The 20,514-nt window shown below is 37.4% G+C and overlaps 1 protein-coding gene across 2 annotated transcripts in view; it reads left to right on the top strand.

Annotated features, from left to right (window-relative positions):
• IPP (intracisternal A particle-promoted polypeptide) overlaps positions 1 to 20,514 on the top strand; it is a gene marked incomplete at both ends in the record, with an annotated part of 31,605 nt that overhangs the window by 4,902 nt on the left and 6,189 nt on the right. The window contains 6 exons of one of the 2 annotated variants that reach the window (XM_079696456.1): positions 2,874 to 3,305; positions 7,670 to 7,825; positions 9,380 to 9,547; positions 12,918 to 13,055; positions 14,458 to 14,580; positions 16,384 to 16,604. In XM_079696456.1, coding sequence (XP_079552582.1) covers positions 2,874 to 3,305; positions 7,670 to 7,825; positions 9,380 to 9,547; positions 12,918 to 13,055; positions 14,458 to 14,580; positions 16,384 to 16,604 — 1,238 coding nt within the window. Of the gene's footprint in view, positions 1 to 2,873; positions 3,306 to 7,669; positions 7,826 to 9,379; positions 9,590 to 12,917; positions 13,056 to 14,457; positions 14,581 to 16,383; positions 16,605 to 20,514 lie in introns of both variants that reach the window. The other variant, XM_079696455.1, reaches the window with a different exon arrangement.

The raw sequence follows: 20,514 nt of genomic DNA, 5'->3' as shown, positions 1-20,514 counted from the left end.
CACCAACAGTGCAAGAGGGTTCCCTTTTTTCCACACCCTCTCCAGCATTTATTGTTTGTAGATTTTTGATGATGGCCATTCTGAGCAGTGTGAGGTGATACCTCACTGTGGTTTTGATTTGCATTTCTCTAATGATTAGTGATGTTGAGCATCCTTTCATGTGTTTGTTGGCAATCTGTATAACTTCTCTGGAGAAATGTCTGTTTAGGTCTTCTGCCCATTTTTGGATTAGGTTGTTTGTTTTTTTTGATATTGAGCTTCATGAGCTGCTTGTATATTTTGGAGATTAATCCTTTGTCAATTGCTTTGCTTGCAAATATTTTCTCCCATTCTGAGGGTTGCCTTTTTGTCTTGTGTCGGGTTTCCTTTGCTGTGCAAAAGCTTTTAAGATTCATTAGGTCCCATTTGTTTATTTTTGTTTTTATTTCCATTTCTCTAGGAGGTGGATCAAAAAGGACCTTGCTGTGATTTATGTCATAGAGCGTTCTGCCTATGTTTTCCTCTAAGAGTTTTATAGTGTCTGGCCTTACATTTAAGTCTTTAATCCATTTTGAGTTTATTTTTGTGTATGGTGTTAGGAAATGTTCTAATTTCATTCTTTTACATGTAGCTTACTGTTTTATTTTTATTTTTTAATTTTATTGAAGTATAGTTGATTTACAATGTTGTGTTAATTTCTGCCATACAGCAGATATTGATAGTTCCCTGTGCTATACAGTAGGACCTTGTTTTTCCATTCTGTATATAATAGTTTGCATCTGCTAATCCCAAACTCCCAATCCCTCCCTCCCCCACCCCCCACCCCCTTGGCAACCACAAGTCTGTTCTCTATGTCTGTGAGTCTGTTTCTGTTTTGTAGGTAAGTTCATTTGTGTCATATTTTACATTTCACGCGTAAGTGATATCATATGGTATGTCTTTCTCTTTCTGGCTGAGTATGATAATCTGTAGGTCCATCCATGTTGCTGCAAATGAAATTTTTAAATTCTTTTTAATTTTTATTTATTTATCTATTTATTTTTGGCCTCGAGGCATGAGGGATATTAGTTCCACGACCAGGGCTTGAACCCGGGCTCCTTGCAGTGGAAGCACAGAGTCTTAACCACTGGACTGCCAGTGAAGCCCCTGTTTCATTTTTTTTTTTTTATGATGAGTAGTATTCCATTGTATATATATCCATTCATTTGTCAGTGGACATTTAGGTTCTTTTCAGGTCTTGACTATTGCGAATAGTGCTGCCATGAACAAAGGGGTACTTGTATCTTTTTGAATTATAGGTTTGTCCCGATATATGCCCAGGAGTGGAATTGCTGGATCATATGGCAACTCTATTTTTAGTTTTTTGAGGAACCTGCATACTGTTTTCCATAGTGGCTGCACCAACTTATATTCCCACCAACAGCGTAGGAGGGTTCCTTTTCCTCCACACCTTCTCCAACCTTTGTTATTTATAGAGTTTTTTATGATGGCCATTCAGATTGGTGTGAGGTGGTACCTCATTGTAGTTTTGATTTGCATTTCTCTAATAATTAGCAATGTTGAGCATCTTTTCATGTGCCTGATGGCTATCTGTATGTCTTCTTTGGAGAAATGTCTATTTAGGTCTTCTGCCAATTTTTCAATTGGGTTGTTAGTTAGTTGCTGTAAAAGTGCTTTTAATAATCTGTAAAGCCTTATTAAGCTGTAGGGCATTCTTTTTAGTACTTTCAAGTAACTCTTGGTTTCATCCAGTAGCAGTCATTCAGTTACCTTCCATCACAACCCATGATCTTATCTTCTCCAAATTTGTAGTGAATTCTCATTTCATTCAATTAAGTCTTATCTCAGTTTTCTCTGCAGCCACTACCATTTATTCCCATGGTGGATTCCATTTCCTATACTTTTCAAAAAACCCCTGTTTGCATTCATCAAGCCATAGTCTTCCTCTCACCATAATGTCTTTGGCCATTCATTCATATATAATAAATTTTTTGAGCACCTAGTGTGTGCTAGGCATTGGGAATACAGAAAGGACAAGCCTTGCCCCAACAGAGTTTATAAATCTATTTGGGAATAGAAACTTTAGACACATAGTTTCGTTGAATGTTTTAAAGGGATAAAGGGAAAGTATAAGATTGAATGGAGAGTTTATCCTTATTAGGTAGAATTACAGTGGGTTTTTTTCCCTTCTAAATATAATTGAGTTTTTGATGTCTTCCCAAAGTCATTATAAACATATATGAAAGTGGGGACTTCCCTGGTAGCATAGTGGTTAAGAATCCGCCTGCCAATGCAGGGGACACAGGTTCGAGCCCTGGTCCGGGAAGATTCCACATGCCGCAGAGCAACTAAGCCGGTGCACCACAACTACTGAGCCTGTGCTCTAGAGCCTGCGAGCCACAACTACTGAGCCCGCGTGCTGCAACTACTGAAGCTTGCGCGCCTAGATCACATGCTGCACAGCAAGAGAAGCCACCACAATGAGAAGCCTGCGCACTGCAACAGAGAGTAGCCTCCGCTCAGTACAACTAGAAAGCCCGCGCACAGCATCAAAGACCCAATGCAGCCAAAAATAAATAAATTAATTAATTAATTTAAAAATAATAATAATAAGGGGAGAAAACCCTATTATGTGGGGTTGTAGCGAGGGTTAAGTGAATGTATAAAGCAATTACTGCTGTGCCTGGTTCATTGTTAAGTGTTACATGAATGTGGGGTACCATTATCATTTAAGTTCTGCACCTTTCTACAAGTCCTTTGTTGCCTTTATACTTAGTATCTACTCGGCAAAGCCTAAGCTATCAGTGGAATCAAGTACTGAATATAATGGTCTTTGAATATAAGTCAAATGTTTATTTTATTTTATTGGTTATTTTGTTGCCTTACTTCCCTAGGTATAGTGAACATAGGAGTGAATAATGTCCAAGAGCTGATTGTTGCAGCAGACATGCTACAGTTGACTGAAGTTGTTAATCTTTGCTGTGAATTTCTGAAAGGACAAATTGATCCACTGAACTGCATTGGGATCTTTCAGTTCTCTGAGCAGATTGCCTGCCATGATCTTTTGGAATTTACAGAAAACTACATTCATGTCCATTTCTTGGAGGTTCATAGTGGGGAAGAGTTCCTGGCACTTACAAAAGATCAGCTGATCAAAATTTTGCGAAGTGAAGAGCTTAGCATCGAGGATGAATACCAGGTCTTCTTAGCTGCAATGCAGTGGATTCTGAAAGATCTCGGAAAGAGAAGAAAACATGTGGTGGAAGTGCTAGACCCAATTCGATTCCCTTTATTACCTCCTCAGAGGCTTTTAAAGTATATAGAAGGTAATTTTTTTGTTCCATGTTAAGTTAGTCAGTTAATTATCCAGTGACCTTTCCTCTGTTTGAAATGTGATAGTGTTTTCATTTTTCAGTTCAATAAGCAGACATTATTGAATGATTATTATATGCAAGATACAACTTCTGTGTTTTGTGGGTAGATAGTAGTATTTCAGTATTTCTTTTTTTTTTTTCTTTCTTTCTTTCTTTTTTTTTTTTTTTTAAAGTTTTTGGCCACACCACGCGTCATGTGGGGTCTTAGTTCCCCGACCAGGGATCGAACCTGTGCTCCCTGCATTGAGCGTGGAATCTTAACCACTGCACCTTCAGGGAAGTCCCAGTATTTCAGTATTTCTACCCATTATTTTAGTCAAATCTTTAAATACTTTCTTGAGATTAAGTACCAAGGGAGATAAAATTACTGACAAGAGTTAAAATACTAGTGCTATTTTTAGCAGTACTAATTATTTTACTGTAAGATTTCTTCTTGCCACTGAAAAATTCACCAAAACCCAGCATTTGAGGAAAACATATATGCTAAACACAAAACCAAAACTCAATAAATCTTGTAACTCCTCTCATTATAAAATGAATTGTATATTGATATAATATAGCTTCTATGTAGCCTTTGAATATATTTAGGGTCTAAACTTTGAAAATACTTTTCACCATAGTATAAAATAAATTTATCTTTATATTGGAAAAATGATAGCTAAATTTATTTTTAAAAAACTACTTTGGACCTGGTTTCAAGATTTGAAGGTTTTGCTCTTGTCATGCACTGAAGATTTAGGATGTGACTGAATTACAAATATTTTATTATGAATTAAATACAATATTAGCATTAAAGTTGTAATTCTGTGAAGGAATTATATTTAATGTGGATTTTTAGTTTTTTCCCATTCTTAACAGTGTTAACAGAATTTTGTAGGTTTTTCTGAGTGATATCTTGTATTAATGTATATGCAGTTAATTCTCATTATTCATATATCGTCAGTTCTCATTATTCACGGTAGTTATCCTCTATAAATTTGCCAAGAACACTGAATTGGCGAATACTGAGCCATTGTTCCTAGGGAAATACAGGGTAAGTTCTTACAAGCCTCTGGTTACAACATTTTTGTCAGCTGATCAATACATAACTTTGTTTTATGTGTGTGTCTGTCAGAACTACCTCATTTAATATTATATGTTGTTGGTTCATTAAACTCATGGCCAACAGCACTATAACTCAAGCCTGAATGAAGCCTAACACATGTATTTTCTCTGTAAGGCACATCACAGCCTTCTTGCACTTACAAACACTAGACAGCACTTTAGCAGTATGCTTGGGGGCTATTTTAAACAGTGAAAAAACCAGCAAAAAACACAAAAGTGTGAAAACCATGACACTAAATAGAGTGTGAAGGGGACACTTGTTTATAGTGAGAGCTGAAGCAAGAAGGCAGAATGTCACCTCTTTCAGTCTCACCTGGGAACATGCATGTTAGGTGATTCAAATTTTTTGCCACTCTGTGGCATGTCTGTGAACTACCAGCAAAGTGCTGTGAATGTTGATTTGGGTTGCAAATCCATTTTAGTGAGTAGATGTAGTCACAAGTAAGGAATCCACAAAAAATGAAGACTGACTGTATTTAAATGGTAAAACAAGAAGAGAGAAATTATCCAGACACATTTTTGCATGTATCATGTGAGAATTTAGGAGTGGGACAAAGGCTTTCATGATTGAGTTGGCTTTTCCCAAGTGCTGCAGATACAGAGTGCTAAAGGAAAGTTCCTCTGCTAGGAGCAAAGGAAAGTTCCTTAGAATTGGGACATGTTTTCCTACAGCTTTTTAGTGTTGTAATACAGTGTTTAAGTCTTGCACTGCCCAATAGTTAGCACCTAAAGATATTTTACTAGAGTAAAACTGCAGGGAGGCGAGGGAGAAATAAATGGAGGATTTTTTTTAAAGGTAACCTTAATATTTTTCACTATTTTTGAAACTTTATCTCTTTGATCATATTGGAGAAAAGATGGACAATTTATACAGAAAAATAATAAGAGTCTACCACAAAATTCAGTGAAGGAGCAAGAGACTTAATTGAAATGGTTAAATTATGTTATGTGAAATGTGTAGATTTTCCCCCTGGTGTATATTTTTTGTATTTACCACAGGAATAATTCAGGCAATTTAATATTGTTAGTATATGATAACATATTTTTCTTGCATTTTAGAGAATGATTTTACTTTTTAAAAATGGTACATACTCGGGCCTCCCTGGTGGCGCAGTGGTTGAGAGTCCGCCTGCCGATGCAGGGGATACGGGTTCGTGCCCCGGTCTGGGAGGATCCCATATGCCGCGGAGCGGCTGGGCCCGTGGGCCATGGCCGCTGGGCCTGCGCGTCCGGAGCCTGTGCTCCGCAACGGGAGAGGCCACAACAGTGAGAGGCCCGCATACCGCAAAAAAAAAAAAAAAAAAAAAAAAAAAAATGGTACATACTCTTATAAAAAGTTTAGGTAATAAAGTATTAAAAAACCAACAAATCACCCAAGTCCATCACCCAGAAATAGCCAGTTATAATTAACATTCATTAAACATCATTCTATAGGAGGATGGATGATAGGTAGATGTATGGTTGCATGGATAGATAGAAAAAAAAATTTATAAGAATAAGAATCATTCTATCATACTATTTATACTACAAAAATGTATTTAAATCTCACTAAAAATTAACAAAGAAGAAACTAAAGTAATAACTAATTTCAGATAAATGTTTATCTCAAGAAATACTCATTCTAAAAGTTTTTGTAGAGTTAAAAACAAAAGATGAAAATCATTAAAAGGTGAAACCATAGTTTCATTTTGTGTTTCAATTTTAAAGTTTAGACTCTCTGCTAAGAAAAATGAGGTAACTAGCATTGTTATTTTTCTCCCTACCCCCCTCAAGGTTTACACAGCCTTTACATAGATTTTTTTCAATCATGATTCCCCTAGCTCTGTGCTTTTGTTCTGTATTTAAGTGGATTTAATGCTCTCTCCCAGTTTTTTAACGATAGTCTTTTTAGTCCTGACCTTTTTTTTTTTTTTTTGGCGGCGCAGCAGGGCTTGTGGGATCTTAGTTCCTCGACCAGGGATTGAACCCAGGCCACAGCAGTGAAAGCACCGAGTCCTAACCACTGGACAGCCAAGGAATTCCCTGAGCTTTCTGTTTTGATTCATCATTTGGTTGGTTGGATTTCATCACTAAGTATTTTTTTCAAGGAAGGCTCATGATAAATGTTATTTCCTGATTTTTTTTTCTCACATCTGAGAAGTTCTGCCTGTTGCTTTTTTTTTTTTTTTTTTTTTTTTTTTTGCGGTACGCGGGCTTCTCACTTCTGTGGCCTCTCCCGTTGCGGAGCACAGGCTCCGGATGCGCAGGCTCAGCTGCCATGGCGCACGGACCCAGCCGCTCCGCGGCATGTGGGATCTTCCCAGACCGGAGAACGAACCCGTGTCCCCTGCATCGGCAGGCGGACTCTCAACCACTGCGCCACCAGGGAAGCCCTGTTGCTTTTTAATTTAACAGAAATTTGGGTGGGCATAATATTCTTAATTTATGATGATTCCCCCAGCCCACCCCAAGTTTGTAAGGCATGGTTTTCTTTTTTTTTTTTTTATGACTTGCTCTTTCTGCTTAGATGCCTAAAGAATTATCTTCCATTATTCTTGATTTGTGTTAAAGTTTGCCATTTTTCCTTAGACTATATCATATACCCTTTCCTTTTTGTTTTTTTTTTGGCCGAGCCTTGCAGCTTGCGGGATCCTAGCTCCCCAACCAGGGATCAAAGCCATGCTCCCACATGTGGAGTCCCAACCACTGGACTGACAGGGACGTCCCCGCCCTTTCCTTTTAAAGGTTCAATTTTAATTTCATTTTGGGAAATTTTTCCTGTATGAAATTCCTGAACACTTTTTTTTTTTTTTTTTTTTTGCGGTACGCGGGCCTCTCACTGTTGTGACCTCTCCCGTTGCGGAGCACAGGCTCCGGACGCGCAGGCTCAGCGGCCATGGCTCCCGGGCCCAGCCGCTCCGTGGCATGTGGGATCTTCCCGGACCGGGGCACGAACCTGTGTCCCCTGCATCGGCAGGCGGACTCTCAACCACTGCGCCACCAGGGAAGCCCCTGAAGCATGTTTTTTAAAACAATCTTTGATTTAAGGAAAGTATATATTCTTTAGTAGCAGTGAGAAAAATAATACTTGGTATTGTTGGAAACATACTCCATCGTTTGATGATGAGTTTTCATTTTTTGATTGTTAAATGTATTTTATTTTCATGGAAACATGTCTTTTCAATATTATTTAAAAATTGATTAAAACATTGTCTTTTTCAACATTGCTTTAGGAATATCCGATTTTAATCTTCGTGTTGCATTGCAAACACTTTTGAAAGAGTACTGTGAGGTGTGCAAATCTCCCAAAGAGAACAAATTTTCTAGCTTTCTGCAGACATCTAAGGTTCGACCTCGGAAGAAAGCAAGAAAGTACCTGTATGCAGTAGGTGAGAACCTTTTAAAAAGTAATAGAAATTATCTTTATTTTCAGGATAAAAACCTTTGAAATTTTTGTTGTTATCATACATGTCAGAATGTGCAGGTATGTCAGATAGGCATATTTAATTTCACATACAGGCTACAGATTTAGAAATTGTATTTATATAGTACAGTGGACATATCTAAGAATAAATAGCTATTTATTTGACATCTGTTATTCTGTGATTTAAATCTTTGGGTTCTTATATACCCAATTATTATCAAATAACTGCCTAAGATATACTGCTTTAAAAATTAAATATTTGAATTCTTGTGAGAAATAGGAAAATAAATCTCACACATTTTAACTATTCACAGCGTCTTAGATGGTCATTAGGGGTGATAGAAACTAGTGGTCTCCAAAGTGTGGATATGCAGGATAACCGATAGGAATATCGTATGAACCTTTCCATTTTTATTTTATTTTATTTTAGTGTAGTGTAGTGTAGTGTTGTGTAGTTTTTTGGCCACCCCACGCAGCTTGCAGGATCTTAGTTCCCCGACCAGGGATTGAACCCGGGCCACAGCAGTGAAAGTGCCACGTCAGAACCACTGGCCGCCAGAGAATTTCCTCCATTTTTTTTTAAAAAAAGGATTAAACCTTATCAATATTTGATATATATGTCAACAGACTGTCCAGATTTATATACATAATATAATTTATTATATACAAAAACTTTATGTATAGTATAATTTTTAGTAAGTATGTCATTGTATAATTTTATATATACTATAATACATAAATGTGTAATTTTTGAGTGCTTGCTAAACTTTTTTAATGATGGGATGTGCAGTCAAACAAGGATTTCAACTCACTATTTTTTTATTATTAATTAATTAATTTACTTTTTGGCTGTGTTGGGTCTTCGTTGCTGTGCGTGGGCTTTCTATAGTTGTGGTGAGCGGGGGCTACTCTTCGTTGCAGTGCGCTGGCTTCTCACTGTCATGGCTTCTCCTATTGCAGAGCCCAGCTCTAGGCGCGTGGGCTTCAGTAGTTGTGGCATGTGGGCTCAGTAGTTGTGGCTTGCGGGCTCTAGAGCTCAGGCTCAGTAGTTGTGGTGCACGGGCTTAGTTGCTCTGTGGCACATGGGATCTTCCTGGGACAGGGCTCGAACCCGTGTCCCCTGCATTGGCAGGCGGATTCTGAACCACTGCGCCACCAGGGAAGCCCCAACTCACTATATTTAACTGAAAAAGACATTAATAGAAATCACAATGAAACTTCCTAACTAGAGAGATAACCAGTTCCTAGATTTATGTTTTATCTAACATTTGATTATAACCAAGACCAGGTGGTAGAACATTGTGGTTGACCTCATTGCATTTAAGCCATAATCTTTCAGGACCTGGCACATTTAAGAATAATAGATGTATATATGGCAGACTCTAAAGCACTTATTACTTACTATACAGTAGTTATATTGAATGTCTAGATATAGAGGGCTAGATTTTTCTTGTTACTACCATTTCCATATTTAGCAGTAAGGGATTTGCTGTGTACCTCCTTTCCTTCCTTTATTCAGGTGGATATACTCGGTTGCAGGGGGGTCGTTGGAGCGATAGTAGAGCCCTCAGTTGTGTAGAACGTTTTGACACCTTTAGCCAGTACTGGACCACTGTGTCTTCACTTCATCAGGCTCGATGTGGACTGGGAGTAGCAGTTCTGGGAGGGATGGTCTACGCAATTGGAGGTAATAATGAAAATGTCTTATTTCCCTTATTAGTCTCTAGCTCTAAGTTGACTGCATTCTTATATGCCTTATATATATTGCTAGATACTATGTGGTATATGTAGATACAGTTGTGCTTAATAAATGTTTATTGAATAAATGAATGAAAGAAAAAGGAAACACAAGATATTGAATATTCTATACCAGAGGGACATGGTAATTTATTACAAGGCAAATACTTAGGTATGGTTTTAATGAAAAGTTGTTTATGTAAATGTGGTGCCAAAATTTAGATCAACATTTGTGATAAAAATTTTTTAATTCTGAGAACTGCATTATGAATCGTTTTAAATTAACCAAGTATCTCAGGGGCTTCCCTGGTGGCGCAGTGGTTGAGAGTCCGCCTGCCGATGCAGGGGACACGAGTTCGTGCCCCGGTCCGGGAAGATCCCACATGCCGCAGAGCGGCTGGGCCCATGAGCCATGGCCGCTAAGCCTGCGCGTGCGGAGCCTGTGCTCCGCAACGGGAGAGGCCACAACAGTGAGAGGCCCGCGTACCGCAAAAAAAAAAAAAAGCCAAATAAATTAACCAAGTATCTCGGCAGTGGGATGTATAAAAACCATGTCAGCTAGACATTGGGATATATTTCTTGATTAAAATCACTGTGTTTTCTGAAACTATTACTATAAATTCTAAAATGATTAATGAATAAATTTAAAAGGGGATTTGAATGTGGGAGAGAAATAATTATTAGAGAGGGATCTAAAGAGAAATAAATACTAACACCTTTGATATCAATATTTACTTCTGAATAATTTTCTTTATAGCAACCAGCCTAGGTAGATCATCTCTAACCTTTACAGCCAATTTTTTTTGCTTTATTTCTATGGGTCATTCTAAAATACTGAAAGCTGTAAATCAATCATATTATTATTTTCCAACTATGATACCATCAGTTTAAAATGAGAGAGATATAGGGAATATTTGATTTTTATCTTTTGGAGGGAACATAAGCATCACTCAAAAACTGTTTATTAAATCAATAAGTGTCATGGTGCATCTGAAAATCCTAACAAAGAAATTAGAGTTTTGAGCAATAACCATCTGTCAGTATAAAGACTATAACTCTATATAATCTTTGGCTAAAACTCTAATAGTTCTTTTTATGTACATTTCAGCAGTTGCATTGCGTGAACTCTCTCCTGTTTAACCTAGGGTCACCGTGTCCTTTGCGACACTTCCATATACATGTATCCCCTTTCCTGATACCACCGAAGTACAAATGGGAGTCCGTCAAAACTGCTATGACTTTACTAGCCATTATTAATACTATAAACATTATTATCTTAACATATTACTTAATATATAATTTTTAAATAAATGTTTTTTATCAAAGTAATTCAGATTTGCTGTAGAAAATTTGGTAAACCTGAAGCATATGAGAAAGAAAATAAAAATCACCCATACTGTAATCATACCACCCAGAGATAATCACAGTCAATAGTTTATTTCCTTTTAGATACATTCATATCTGGGTTAATATTCTAAGTATTATATTAAAAAATTAAGATATAATTCACATATCATAAAATTCACCATTGAAGTGTACAGTTCAGTGGTTTTTAGTATATTCACAAAATTGTGCAACCATCACCACTAATTCCAGAACATTTTCACCACTGCAAAAAGCCACTGTTATCATTTAGGGAAAATTTTGTATGAGTGTAGGGAACTTTTTACTAGCCATGTTCCCAGACTCCAGGTAAGGGTCAACCTTACGAGCAAGCCTTTCTAACCATAGGCAGTTTTAGGCCTTATGGTGACTCTTTTCTGCACAGTAAGGGTTTCGTATACATCAGGATTCTAGGCCCTCATAAGATTATATGTGCTGCAAATATATTTTCCTACTCCTCTGCTTCATCTTTTACTCTTTTTATGGTATCTTTTGTTAAATGAGTGTTTTTCATTTTAATGTAGCCAACTCTATTATTTTTTTCCCTTTATGGTTAGTATTTCTTATATCTTTTTAAAGAAATCCTTTGTCTACTCGAAAGTCATGAGGATATATACCTTTATTGTTTTCTAAAATTTTATAGTTTTGCCATTTACTTTTATGTCTGTAATTCACCTGTAATTGAATTTTTACGGATAGTATTAGTAAGGAACCAGTTTCATTTTTCCCCCCATATATATAACCAATTCCCAGCGCCTTTGTTTCCCCACTGCTCTGTCATGCAAACTATGTCAAATACCAAGTAATCATATATGTGTGGATCTGTTTCTAGAATTTCCTTTCTTTCCCACTGGTCTCTCTATTTATTCTTATCTTAATTATTAAAGCTCTATTTTAAGTCTGATAGGCTTATTTAATAGGGCATTTTCTCTTTCCTTATTATTCTTTTTGGGAATGCTTGGCTATTCTAGGTCTTTCATACTTCCATATAAAAGTTAGAATTAGTTCATCAAATCTGTTTTAAAAAATAATAATGTATGATTCCACTTATATGAGATACTTGGAGTAGTCAAAACCAAAAAGACAGAAAGTATAATGGTCGTTGCCAGGGGCTGGCGAAGGAGAGAATGGGGAATTATTGTTTAATGGGTATAGAGTTTCAGTTTTACAAGATGAAAAGGATTATGGGAACGGATGGTTGTGATGGCTGTACAACAATATGAATGTGTTTAACATCACTGAACTGTATTCTTAAAAATGGTTTACATGGTACATTTTATGTTATGTGTACTTAAATACGATAAAAAAGAAAGAAAGGGTTTTTTAAAAACTGGGATTTCGTTAAATCTATAAATCATTTTGGGAATAATCATCTTTACATTGACACTTGTAACTCGTCAACATGATACATCTCTTCATTTATTTAGATATTCCTTAATTTAAAGCTTTATCTAAATAAAATTTATAAATTATATCCATAAAGTTCTTATAAATCTTTAATTAGATTTACTCCTAGGTATAGTATATTTTAAAATTCTATTTTAAGTGGTATCTAAAAATGTTTTTTTCATTTTCTATTTGTTGCTAGATAAGCATTGTATTAAAACTCAAATTGTAGCAGAGCCAGCTATCTGAACTATGAAAATATAGAAGTGTTAAAATGCAAATTGTATCCTCAAAAATTACATGGATTGTTTGGGTGGTAGAATTAGAAATAGATAATAGCCCACTTTGCTTCATTAAGTGAGCTTTAATCAATGACAGTGTTATGGATTCAAAATAACACTTGGTGGGCAAATAAATTTTAAATAATAGTATAAAATCAGACATAATAATTGTATTTCTGACAACACAGAATGCTGCTGAATATTGTATTGTGGTTCTAGGGTATTAATATTACTAAATCTTCTCATATGTGTCTCTTTTATTTAACTCAGGTGAAAAGGATTCAATGATTTTTGACTGTACTGAATGCTATGATCCAGTTACTAAACAGTGGACAACTGTAGCTTCAATGAATCACCCCCGCTGTGGCTTGGGAGTGTGTGTGTGTTATGGGGCTATCTATGCTTTGGGTAATTATACTCTCCAATTTAAGGATACCTAATATTATTTAAATTCTTAGTCAAATTCTGCTTACTTTAGAAATTTTCCTTCCCTCCCATAAGAAACTTGTGTCTTTTTAGCTTTAAAAGTTCTTATTCTTGGGCTTCCCTGGTGGTGCAGTGGTTGAGAGTCCACCTGCCTATGCAGGGGACACAGGTTCGTGCCCCGGTCTGGGAAGATCCCACATGCCGCGGAGCGGCTAGGCCCGTGAGCCATGGCCGCTGAGCCTGCGCGTCCGGAGCCTGTGCTTCGCAACGGGAGAGGTCACAACAGTGAGAGGCCTGCGTACCGCAAAAAAAAAAAAAAAAAGTTCTTATTCTCAAAATTATATTACTTGGGAGATATTGTCAAGTATGGAATTCTTATAAGGAGATGGACATAAAATATAGATGAGATGTCTAGGGGAGCATTTTAGCTGACTAGTTAAATTTCATGGTTAGGATAACCATTCTGAATACACAGATGTTGTTTCAAAAAGTTGTTTTGCAAAGTACCATATTTCCTATGCAATAGATTGAAGTTTTTTGTTTTGTTTTGTTTTATTTTTTTAAAATCTCTTGTGAGGGTTTCCCTGGTGGCGCAGTAGTTAAGAACCCTCCTGCCAGTGCAGGGGACACGGGTTCGAGCCCTGGTCTGGGAAGATCCCACATGCCACAGAGCAACTAAGTCTGTGCGCCACAACTACTGAGCCCACGTGCCACAACTACTGAAGCCTGTGCACCTAGAGGCCATGCTCCACAACAAGAGAAACCACTGCAATGAGAAGCCCGTGCACCGCAATGAAGAGTAGACCCTGCTCACTGCAACTAGAGAAAGCCCACGCACAGCAACAAAGACCCAACGCAGCCAAATATTTAAAAAAAAAAAAAAAAAATCTCTTGTGAAACCTAGGCAGAGAGTTAAAAGACCCAAGTTCTACTTACAATCAAATTCTAACTTTTCATGTGATTTTGGACAGATAACCTCTCTGGTCCATATGATAATCATCCATAATATAAAGTTGTCAGATTAGATGTTTTCTAAGGTGTTTTTCTTTTTAAATATTTATTTATTTATTTGGCTACATCGGGTCTTAGTTGCGGCACGTGGAACCTTCGCTGTGGCATGTGGGATCTTTTCGTTGCAGTGCGCGGGCTCTTCCGTTAGTCCAGCAGGCTTCTCTCTAGCTATAGCGCGTGGGCTCTAGAGCATGCAAGCTTAGTTGCCCCGCGGCATGTGGGATCTTAGTTCCCCGACCAGGGATCGAACCAGCATCCCCTGCATTAGAAGGCGGATTCTTAACCACTGGACCACCAGGGAGGTCCCTCTAAGCTGTTTTTCATAAATAAAATTCCTTTATTCCAAAAATAATATTTTTCTGTTTGGTTTCAGGTGGTTGGGTTGGAGCTGAGATAGGGAACACCATTGAACGATTTGATCCCGATGAAAATAAATGGGAAGTAGTTGGCAACATGGCTATGTCACGCTACTACTTTGGGTGTTGTGAAATGCAAGGTAATTGCTTTATAAAATATTTTTCCTGAAAATATATATTTTTTAAAAACTGAGCTTGAGGCTTTATTTTCACAAAAGTATATTTTATGTCTGTTAGTTTTGAATAATTGACACTAACAGTGTGGAAATTCTGCTTCTAATCTCTTATATTTTTAAACCTCTTATATCTTTATTTCTGTATTGCCAAAATAATCATTTTTTTTCAAAATAAACAAAGCTAGACTTAAGAATTCCAGATGGGCAAAAATACCTAATTAGCAAAATAAGCATTTGAACTGTCATCCATTATTGTTATTTTCTCTCCCTTGTAGGCCTTAGTATATATTTCTACGTAGGGAGAGATTATCAAAAACAATCTTCGTAGTGTCATAGGCTTCTTCAGTGTTTTTTTATAGAGTACATTGTGATTCAGTACACACACAATGCTATCACAGATTTGAAAAATGTTGTACTACATATTAAAGTGGTATACAGATGCTATTTTAATTGTAATTGACTATTATACAGTGAGAGGTAATTAATAAGCACTCTCAAATAGAACCTGATTCTCTGTCCAGAATTGGAGAACAGATTTACATGTACCTGTAGAGTAGGAAGCAGTCTGCCCATTGTTATGTGACAATTCAGCCTGCTCTGTTCCCAGCTGAAATTCTTTCTGCCTTTTGAGTACCTTCTCAGATTTCTGCTAGCAGCTAAATTCTCAAATTACATGGTGCAGACTATGTTCTATTGCTTAATATTATAATGTTCTCTAATTGTTTTTTATTTATTATTTTTATCTTCCCATCTAAAATCATAGAGCTAGAGAGGCGTCTTGGAGATTCTCTATTTCAACCCCTTTATTTTTAGATGAGGAAGCTGAAGATCAGGAGGCTGTGAGTTGTCTTTTCTCATAGTTGGTTACTAGCAAAGCTGGAGCTAGAACCCAAGTTTACTAACATTTAGCTCATGTTTCTTAAAATGCCATTCCTTGGGAATTCCCTGGTGGTCCAGTGGTTAAGACTCTGCACTCCCAATGCAGGGGGCATGGGTTCAGTCCCCGGTCAGGGAACTAGATTCCGCATGCTGAAACTAAAGATCCCGCATGCCGCAACAAAGATCCCACACGCGGCAACAAAGATCCTGTGTGCCGCAACTAAGACCCTGTGCAGCCAAATAAATAAATTTTTTAAAAATGCCATTCCTTATAACTTCTCACTTTAGACCTCTAGGAACAACAGTAACACTCAAAAAAAAATAATTGTTGATTGTCAGAAGCATTATTTTCAAGTTAAATTTAATAAGGAACTCTGTGAATTACAGTCTACTGTACAGTATCTGATACCTTAATCTAGCCATAAACTATTCTAATTTAAATTCATTTTGTCCATCTGAGCAACCATTAGGTTGTCACCAACAGGGTCATGTCATTCCCAGTTTAAGTGTATGGCAGTTTTTAAGGGGGAACAAATCCTTCTCCCCATCGTTTTTTACCTATATGTGGTAGCAGTGGATCTGGAACTTGAGATCATTAAGCAAACAATAAGATCGGAAATCCTTGTCTGACAAATTGTTTTGTTACAGTATCATTAAGTTCTTTGAAAATTCAATGTCACTTTAAATTCATACCCCTAGTTCTTTGTAACATGCTTAAATGAGAGCTGTGATAAACTAGACAGAAGTCAATTTTCTCTCTTGAAAGAATATTGTAAGCCCTGCATTAAGTATAATATCAGATAGCAAACTTAAATCACAATTATTACTTTTTATAATTGTTTGTATCCTATTTTCTATAGCATCTGAGCAAAAATATTCCATTTCCAGGTTTAATTTATGTGATTGGGGGCATCAGCAATGAAGGAATAGAGCTTCGTTCTTTTGAAGTTTATGATCCACTTTCCAAGCGTTGGTCCCCACTTCCTCCAATGGGAACCAGAAGAGCATATCTCGGGGTGGCTGCACTCAACGACTGCATCTATTCTATTGGAGGGTGGAATGAGACACAAGATGCTCTTCACACTGTAGAAAAATATTCCTTTGAAGATGTAGGTTGGATGATTTCAATTGTTTAGTGTCCTGTTACTCTTTTAATGTCTGTAAGATCTGTAGTGCTGTGTATTCTTTCATTCATGATATTATTTATAGGTTTTTTCCCTCTTTTTTTTTCTTTTCAAAGAATCAACTTTTGGTGTCATTGATTGTCCATCTTCTATTTCATTGATTTCTGTTATTATTACTATTTCTTTCCTTTCTTCTATTTCTTTTGGGTTCAATTTGCTCTCCTTTTTCTAGATTCTTAAAGTAGAAACTCAGATGATTGATTTTTAGACCTTTCTTTTTCTAGAATATAAATCTTTAAAGCTCTAAATTGTTTTCAAGCACTGCTTTAACTGCATCCCACACATTTTGATATATTGTATTTTAGTTAGCATCTACCTCAAAATAGCTTTTTTTTTTTTTTTTTTTTTAATTTATTTTTGGCTGCGTTGGGTCTTAGTTGCAGCACACGGACTCTCTAGTTGAGGCGCATGAGCTCAGTAGTTGTGGTGCGTGGGCTTAGTTGCCCTGCAGCATGTGGAATCCTAGTTCCCTGACGAGGGATCGAACCCACGTCCCCTGCATTGGAAGGCGGATTCTTTATCACTGGACCACCAGGGAAGTTCCTCAAAATAGCTTTTAATTTCCCTGGTAATTTCTTCTCTGACCAATGAGTTGTTACAAGTATTTTATTTAATTTCCAAATATTTGGGGATTCTCTAGATATCTTTATGTTATTGCTTTAATATAATTCTACTGTGATCAAAGAGCATATTTTATGTGATTTCTGTCTTGGTAAATGTTTCACATGCACCTGAAAAGAATTTGTATTCTGCTGTTGTTGAGAAGAGTGTTCTATAAATGTCAGTTAGGTCAAGTTGGTTAGCATTCAGGTCTTTTCTAGTCTTTCTTTTTTTTTTTTGGCCACACGGTGAGGCTTGTGGGATCTTAGTTCCCTGACCAGGGATTGAACCCATGCACCCTGCAATGGAAGTGCAGAGTCCTAACCACTGGACTGCCAGGGAATTCTCTTCCCTAGTTTTTCTAATTTGTTCAATTGTTTTATCAATTACTAAGGAAGAAGTGTTGAAATCTCTATCTGTAATTATGGATTTGCCTGTTTCTCCTTTCATTCCCGTCAGGTTTTGCTTCACATATTTTGAATCTCCGTTATTAAATGTGTATACATTGATTATTATATCTTCTTGATGAATGGATCTTTTTTTTTTTTTTTTGCGGTACGCGGGCCTCTCACTGTTGTGGCCTCTCCCGTTGCGGAGCACAGGCTCCGGACGCACAGGCTTAGCAGCCATGGCTCACGGGCCCAGCTGCTCCGCGGCATGTGGGATCTTCCCGGACCGGGGCACGAACCCATGTCCCCTGCATCGGCAGGCGGGCTCTCAACCACTGCGCCACCAGGGAAGCCCTGAATGGATCTTTTTATAGCCATGAAATGTTTTTCTTTATCTCTGGCAGTATTCTTTGCTCTGAAGTCTATTTTGTCTGATATTAAGGTAGCCAAGCTATCTTTTGATCAGTATTTGCATTGTATATCTTTTTCTTTCCTTCTACTTTAAATCTATGTCTTTAAAAACTACATCTCTTGTAAGATAACACATAGTTGTGGTCTGTTTTTTCCTACAATTTGACAATCTCTGACTTTCAAATGGGGTCCTTAGAATTTTTACTATTTATATATAATGTAATTATAGATACAGTTGGTTTTTAGACTCTTATTTTGCTGCTTTTCTATTTACACAATCCATCCTTGTTTTTTCCTCTTTTCTGTCTTTTTTTTTTTTGGCTGCACCACACGGCATGTTGGGATCTAGTTCCCCAAGCAGGGATCGAACCCACACCCCCTGCAGTGGAAGCACAGAGTCTTAACCACTGGACAACCAGAGAAGTCCCCTTTTCTGTCTTTATATTGTTATTGTTTTAGTATTCCATTTTATTTCTTTTGTCCAATTAACTATATCTCTTCACCCTTTTTCTTAGTGGTTGCTTTTGGGTTTGCATTATATATAATAGGTATTTTAACACATTACATCTACATTCAAATAATATCATACCAGTTCACTTTTTTTTTTTTTTACATCTATATTGGATTATAATTGCTTTACAGGTCTTCCCTGGTGGTGCAGTGGTTGAGAGTCCGCCTGCCAATGCAGGGGACACAGGTTCGTTCCCCGGTCCGGGAAGATCCCACATACCGCGGAGCGGCTGGGCCCGTGAGCCATGGCCGCTGAGCCTGCACATCCGGAGCCTGTGCTCCGCAACGGGAGAGGCCACAACAGTGAGAGGCCCGCATACCACAAAAAATAATAATAATAATAAATAAATAAATAATTGCTTGACAGTGTTGTGTTAGCTTCTGCTATACAACAAAGTGAATCAGCTATATGTATACATATATCCCCTCCCTCTTGAGCCTTCCTCCCACCCTCCCCATCCCACCCCTCTAGGTTGTCACATAGCACCAACCTGATCTTGCTGTGCTATACAGCAGCTTCCCACTGTCTATTTTACAGTTGGTAGTGTATATGTGTCAATGCTACTCTCTCAATTCGTCCCAGCTTACCCTTCCCACCCTGTGTCCACAAGTCCGTTCTCTACATCTGTGTCTCTATTCCTGCCTGGCCACTAGGTTCATCAGTACCATTTTTCTAGGTTCCATATATATGTGTTAGCATACGGTATTTTTTCTCTTTCTGATTTACTTCACTCTGTATGACAGACTCTAAGTCCATCCACCTCACTACAAATGACTGAATTTTGTTCCTTTTTATGGCTGAGTAATATTCCATTGTATATATGTACCACATCTTCTTTATCCATTCATCTGTCAATGGATATTTAGGTTGCTTTCATGTCATGGCCATTGTAAATAGTGCTGCAGTGAACACTGTGGTACATGTATCTTTTTGAATTATGGTTTTCTCAGGGTATATGCCCAGTAGTGGGATTGCTGGGTCGTATGGTAGTTCTATTTTTAGTTTTTTAAGGAACCTCCATACTGTTCTCCATAGTGGCTATATCAATTTACATTCCCACCAACAGTGCAAGAAGGTTCCCTTTTCCCCACACCCTCTGCAGCATTTATTGTTTGTAGATTTTTTGATGATGGCCATTCTGACTGGTATGAGGTGATACCTCATTGTGGTTTTGATTTGCATTTCTCTAATGATTTACCACTTCACTTTTTTTTTAAAGAATTTTAATGTATGTATGTATTTATTTATTTATTTATTTTTGGCTGCATTGAGTCTTCATTACTGTGCATGGGCTTTCTCTAGTTGCAGCGAGCAGGGGCTACTCTTTGTTGTGGTGCGCGGGCTTCTCATTGTGATGGCTTCTCTTGTTGCGGAGCACGGGCTCTAGGTGCACGGGCTTCAGTAGCTGTGGCACGCGGGCTCAGTAGTTGTGGCTCGTGGGCTCTAGAGCTCAGGCTCAGTAGTTGTGGCGCACAGACTTAGTTGCTCTGCGGCATGTGGGATCTTCCCAGACCAGGGCTTGAACCCATGTCCCCTGCATTGGCAGGTGGATTCTTAACCACTGCACCACCAGGGAAGTCCTGCACTTCACTTTTAATGTAAGAAACTTACAAAAACATACTTACATTTCTCCCTTCCATCCTTTGTGCTATTGTACATTTTACTACTATATATTTAGTAGACCCCACAATATGTTGTTGTTATATTTGCTTAAACAGTCAATTATATATAAGTAAATTTTAATGAGAAAATATTTCATAGTTATGCATATATTTACCATTTCTAGTTCTAGTCATTGTGTACAACTAAGTTTCTATCTCATATCATTTTCTTTTAGCTTGAAGAACTTCCTTTAATATTTCTTTTCGTGCTGGTCTGCTGGCAGTGATTCTCTAAGCTTTCATTTTCTGAAACCATTTTTCTA

The sequence above is a fragment of the Hyperoodon ampullatus genome (assembly GCF_949752795.1).
Source record: "Hyperoodon ampullatus genome assembly, chromosome: 2".
Lineage (NCBI taxonomy): Eukaryota > Metazoa > Chordata > Mammalia > Artiodactyla > Ziphiidae > Hyperoodon > Hyperoodon ampullatus.
The sequence above is the reverse complement of the archived record's forward strand: the minus strand, read 5'-3'. Positions and strand labels throughout refer to the sequence as shown.